Genomic DNA, 4,722 nt, shown 5'->3' with positions numbered 1-4,722 from the left:
TTGAACCTAAATGAAAGTAAGAATGAGCCAGCAAAAGTGCTATTAGTTAAATTAATGATTCCTTCAACAAGAAAATCTAACACAGGATGTGTCAAAGGATGTTTGTTACTCTAAAACTTGAGTTGTCTGGGATACATGTGGGTAGAAAGAAGACAAGAAAGCAGCAATGTGGATTGAAAATAGAAAATGCACACGAAAAACAGACAGAAAAAGGAGTCAATTTTGTTACAGAGCTGTAATAAATGAAAAGCTAAAGAGGAGAAAACAAGTTCACAGAATCCTAAAGAGAAGCCATTGTTGACTGTGGATGTTTGGATGAAAGTGATGCTCAATGTCTGCAGGAGTCTAGCAGATGTTACAACTTTCATTTACTGCTGTTCCTGTGACACAAAACGACTGAAGATAACAAGCACATTTCTCTAAAACACATGAGATGAGGCTCCATGTGATGTAAAGGCACAGAGGAAATGGGGGGTCATCACCTCAACAGTAAACACACAGGACTGCACTCAGATTTGGACACTTTTGTCATTTCATTGATGGAAAGTTAGACTCCACCACCTGATTGTCTGTACCTCAATTCGGGCTATTTTAAAATCCAGAGGAGGTGCAACATTGTAGTTCTAACTGTATGTTTTAGTTCATGCAGCTAATAAATAAAAAACCTTTGTGTCAAAGTAAAAAAGATGAATAAACATCTCCCAAGTGTGTTTAGGCCATGAAATCTTTGCTGGAAAGAAGATCAGGGATCCACACAAAGTGGGGTTTATGCACTTGTTCTGAAAACACTTCCCCGTCCTAACATTAAACACTGCTTGTAGCAGGTATCACAACCACAACAGGGACCTGTTTTTTCAGGTGTTGATTTGGTGTGATTTGCAGTAAATTGTGTGTCACAGACATTGTAAATACATTTGTGCGACTCAGTGAAATATTCTAATCCCAAAGGTGAAACTTTTACAAACACATATGCCACAATACATTAATTTATTGAACTTGCAAACTTTTCATTTACATCACACAGTGTCTTGCTGTTTGGTGTTATCTGATGTTTTGATGAATGCAGTTTTAATTGTATAATGTGGGACCGGCATCTAAGTCTTTCAGGTTTTCAGTCCAAGCAAGGAAACACCTTTTCAATATAATATTCTGACGTCTTCTTCAGCTCCTGTTAAAGATGTGTTGGTCACTGACAGTTTTTACTCTAGTCTTGCATCCTAAAAATAAATTTAACACCTGTGCAGAAGTGAAACCCTGAAGACTCTGAGCCCTTCATGGTCCAATGTTTGAAGTTTGTATTTATGTGAAAATAATTTCAACTGTTTCTACAGGTAGATTTTGAAGGTTTACAAATATAGCACAGCAGGTGAAGTTAAACACATCGAGACAAAGTGTACAATGGAATAACTGTCATTCAACTGGTTGTACCAAAGTGTTGTAGCTGCCTGATTCTCAGGACATGGAGTCAACGTAATAACCCAGTAATTCTTGTCTTCTGGTGGTAATTTGTTTTTCTTTTTATCACACAATGTGAGATCAAACTAACTGAGTTTATTTCCTATACAATGAATAAACCCTTTTACAGTAAAGTTGTGAAATATGAGATGATGTGGTGTTAATTTAAAAATTACATGATTATTAAAATAGAAATAGACAAAGCTGGGAAAAAATCTGAGGCAATTTGTTTGAGCAGTGGGCAACAGAGCAACTAATCGTCATATCACCGTCTTTGTTTCACATCAAGGCACCACCAGGTGACAAGCTCTACTTCAAAAAGAGCATGGCAAGAGTCAAACAAGAAATAAATCCATAAATTAGCTGACTCAGTTACAGCTTTAAATCAGGGTATGGTCATAGTTATGTTAAGCCACCCTCTATTAAAGGAAGCATAGGCAGATTAAACAAAATTTGCCCAATAAAAAGAATTTACTTTTTCAACAATCTTATGGATAAATGAAAAAGAATTTAGGGGCTGAGCTTTGGAAAAGAAAAGAAAAACCTGTCGGGGAGCGTATCAGGACAGCAGGAAGAAGATTAATGGTGAAATACTGTTTGCTCAAGGGTTTTGCAGTCAGTGGCAGTACACTGTAATAGAAAAGTTCAATTTAATAAGATAAGATTCCTTTATTAGTCCCACAAGTGAGAAATTTCATTTTAATCTGTGTGTTGACAATGATTGTAGTTAAATTAATGTTTAGGTGATAATGCCCTATATAGAATACCAACAATGAAACAAACAATAATCATGACAGCACAGATCAAAGAACAAACAGAGGTGTTGTCGTCCTGCAAAGTAGAGTTGAAGCTTTCTGGGAAGACAAAAGCATCTTGTTGCCTGCTCTCTGTGATATTGAGCACAGCATCACTTGGTGCGTTGCTTCTCTGTGATGGCTGCCGTCTGTTGTTGTGTTCATGAGAGGAATTGCTCTTCTGGATCACAATGAACAGCAACAGTCCAAGACAAGCGAGGTCACCCCACGTGTTTCTTATCTCCAATAACTGGGAGTCATCAGCGCTGCTTCTAAAGTGGTTTCTGAGAAACATCAGTAAATTGATGTTATCATTGTTAATGGAAAACTTACTGATCGCTCTTAAGAGGTTAGTAGTGATCTCATATGTATGTTCTGGATCATACGCTGTCCCTCGATGTTCAGATGTCTCATAATGCTGTGTGATATAGACTCGGTCTATTATCTGTGAAGTTTGCCGTCCATGGTTTGGCTCCCAGACTCTGATTATGATCCGAGCCCTGTTGCCGTTCTCATCCTCTGATTGGATGACATGCTGTGGAAGCCGCAGAGATCCTTGTCGATGGATATTACCAAGACTGTAGTACTGATATCCCCTCGGCGGTTGACCCAACACCTCTTCATAGTTTCCATAATGATGTGAGCCATAATCAAAACTATTTGGGTCAAAGGTCAGACTTATCTCACCGTTTATGTCAATGTCAATTTCATTGGCAAACCAGTGGAGCAACCAGAGGCTCTGCTCAGGCACAGACTGGCCAAAGCCTACTGACCTCAGATCAGTGATTGAGTTGAGCGCTCGTCTTACAGCTGACACAGAGCTGAAGGTCAGGAGGAGAGCCACACAGCAGCTCATCATTCTTCCAAACATCTTCATCCTGGAGAGATTTAAGAAGTCACTGTTTTTATTGTTCATACTTTATATTCTGACATTCATTAGATGTTTTTTTTTTACCAGTGAAGCATCAAATGACTATGTGTTGACTGCAAAAAGTGATTAACAGATTATTAATGATTAAGACAGCTTTAAATTTATTCCTAGTTTATAATTTGATAGTCATTCAGCCACACAAACACTGAAACAGGTTTTAATTGTTTGTCTCCTCTCTGGTTTATACCATCTATTATGGGTTGGAATTGCATTTTAAAATTTAGCTTACTTCAGTTGAAATCAAAAGTTACTTTTTTAATATTAGAGTTTACTTTTAATTAAGAGATTGTTAAGAGAGGCTTGTTAGTGAGAAAAGTTGTTTTCTCAAACAGCTTTAACTTTGTGACATAAAGAGAGAAAATCACACTAATAACTTGTATCTGTAACTTGTTGGCTGAAGCCTCCTGTCAGCTTCAGATAAATAACAGGGAAGGATCGCTCAACACTCAGTTTACAGAGGATTAATTAAACAAAGCAAACTAAGTAATTCTTTAACAAAGAAGTGAGGCAGAATTTTATTTATGTTGTCAGGTGTGGCTCAGAAACGAGTCCAGTATCTAAAGCAGTGCGTGCGACACGACAACAACCAGGTTTCATGATACTCACCTCTCCCTGTGTCAGAAAGTTAAACTAATTATATTGTTTAAAACTGTAATACTGCAGACTAATACATCATTTTTATGTGAACGAGTGTGCTTGTAATTTAAGAGAAGGTGGACTATGTGCAGTGTAATCCACTCCATGTTAAACCCACTTCACTGTATCTTGAAATGTAGAATAAATGCTGCATTAGAGACGAAGGTAAAGTCATGGGAGTGAAAATAAGTAAAAATGAATCCACCAGGAAATGAGAGAACTTACCTGTGTAAGTCTGCTGCTGCTGTTTGTGTGAGGACAGTCGTAGCTTCCTTTATGTTGTGCATTTCCTGGTAAATGAAACCAGAGCAACAAGCTCTGCTAGTTGTGAGTGTTTCTAGTTTAGCAGTCACTTAAAAGCAGATTGTTGATCTTTTTACTAGCAGGTTTATGTCCTGAGTCTATGGACTCAGTGGTTTTGTTTTGGTTGTTATTATCTTTTGCTTCAATTTTATTCTGATTAAGATTTTCTAGTTCTGAGGTTTTGGTTTCTGTGTTCCCTTCCCCCTACAGTCGACTGTAGGGTCAGAGACTGCAGTGGAGTAATTCAGCCTTCTATAAATCATGTCTGCAGGGTTGAATTAACTGCATTTACCTTCACCAGCTGGAGCACTGAGTCCATGTTTGTTTTAACAATTTTCCAGGTGATCACCAGTATAGAAGAGTTTGGAGGACAGATCCTTTGTCCAGTCATCTACATTTAGACAGAAACCCATCACTACAACCCAAGGGTATTGTAGGTCTTAACAAGCTGTTGCACCTGATTGAAAATAAGCATGAGTCAGCACCACAAGAGCTGTCCATTAAATTAATGTAAAGGATTTTAGAACTCCTTCATCAAGAAAGTCCGGCACAGAACACAACACGACATTGTTGCTATAAAAATTTGAATTGAGCACAAATGAT

General features: G+C 37.8%; 1 protein-coding gene across 1 annotated transcript; it reads right to left on the bottom strand.

The window, feature by feature from the left end:
- Positions 1 to 953: 953 nt before the first annotated feature.
- LOC102289812 lies at positions 954 to 4,095 on the bottom strand. Its single transcript, XM_005952316.2, has 2 exons — positions 4,042 to 4,095; positions 954 to 3,127 (listed from the first exon to the last, which is right to left on the bottom strand). The coding sequence occupies exon 2, from the start codon at positions 3,124 to 3,126 to the stop codon at positions 2,188 to 2,190; it is 939 nt and encodes a 312-aa protein (XP_005952378.1). The 5' UTR covers position 3,127; positions 4,042 to 4,095; the 3' UTR covers positions 954 to 2,187.
- Positions 4,096 to 4,722: the final 627 nt, after the last annotated feature.

This window comes from Haplochromis burtoni, unplaced genomic scaffold, assembly GCF_018398535.1.
Source record: "Haplochromis burtoni strain Fernald_Lab_line unplaced genomic scaffold, NCSU_Asbu1 Contig_1533, whole genome shotgun sequence".
Lineage (NCBI taxonomy): Eukaryota > Metazoa > Chordata > Actinopteri > Cichliformes > Cichlidae > Haplochromis > Haplochromis burtoni.
This window is presented reverse-complemented; position numbering and strand designations above follow the sequence as displayed.

Bases quoted from the DNA above. Each gene is read 5' to 3' on its own strand.
- LOC102289812 (XM_005952316.2), bottom strand. From the start codon at position 3,126: ATGAAGATGTTTGGAAGAATGATGAGCTGCTGTGTGGCTCTCCTCCTG.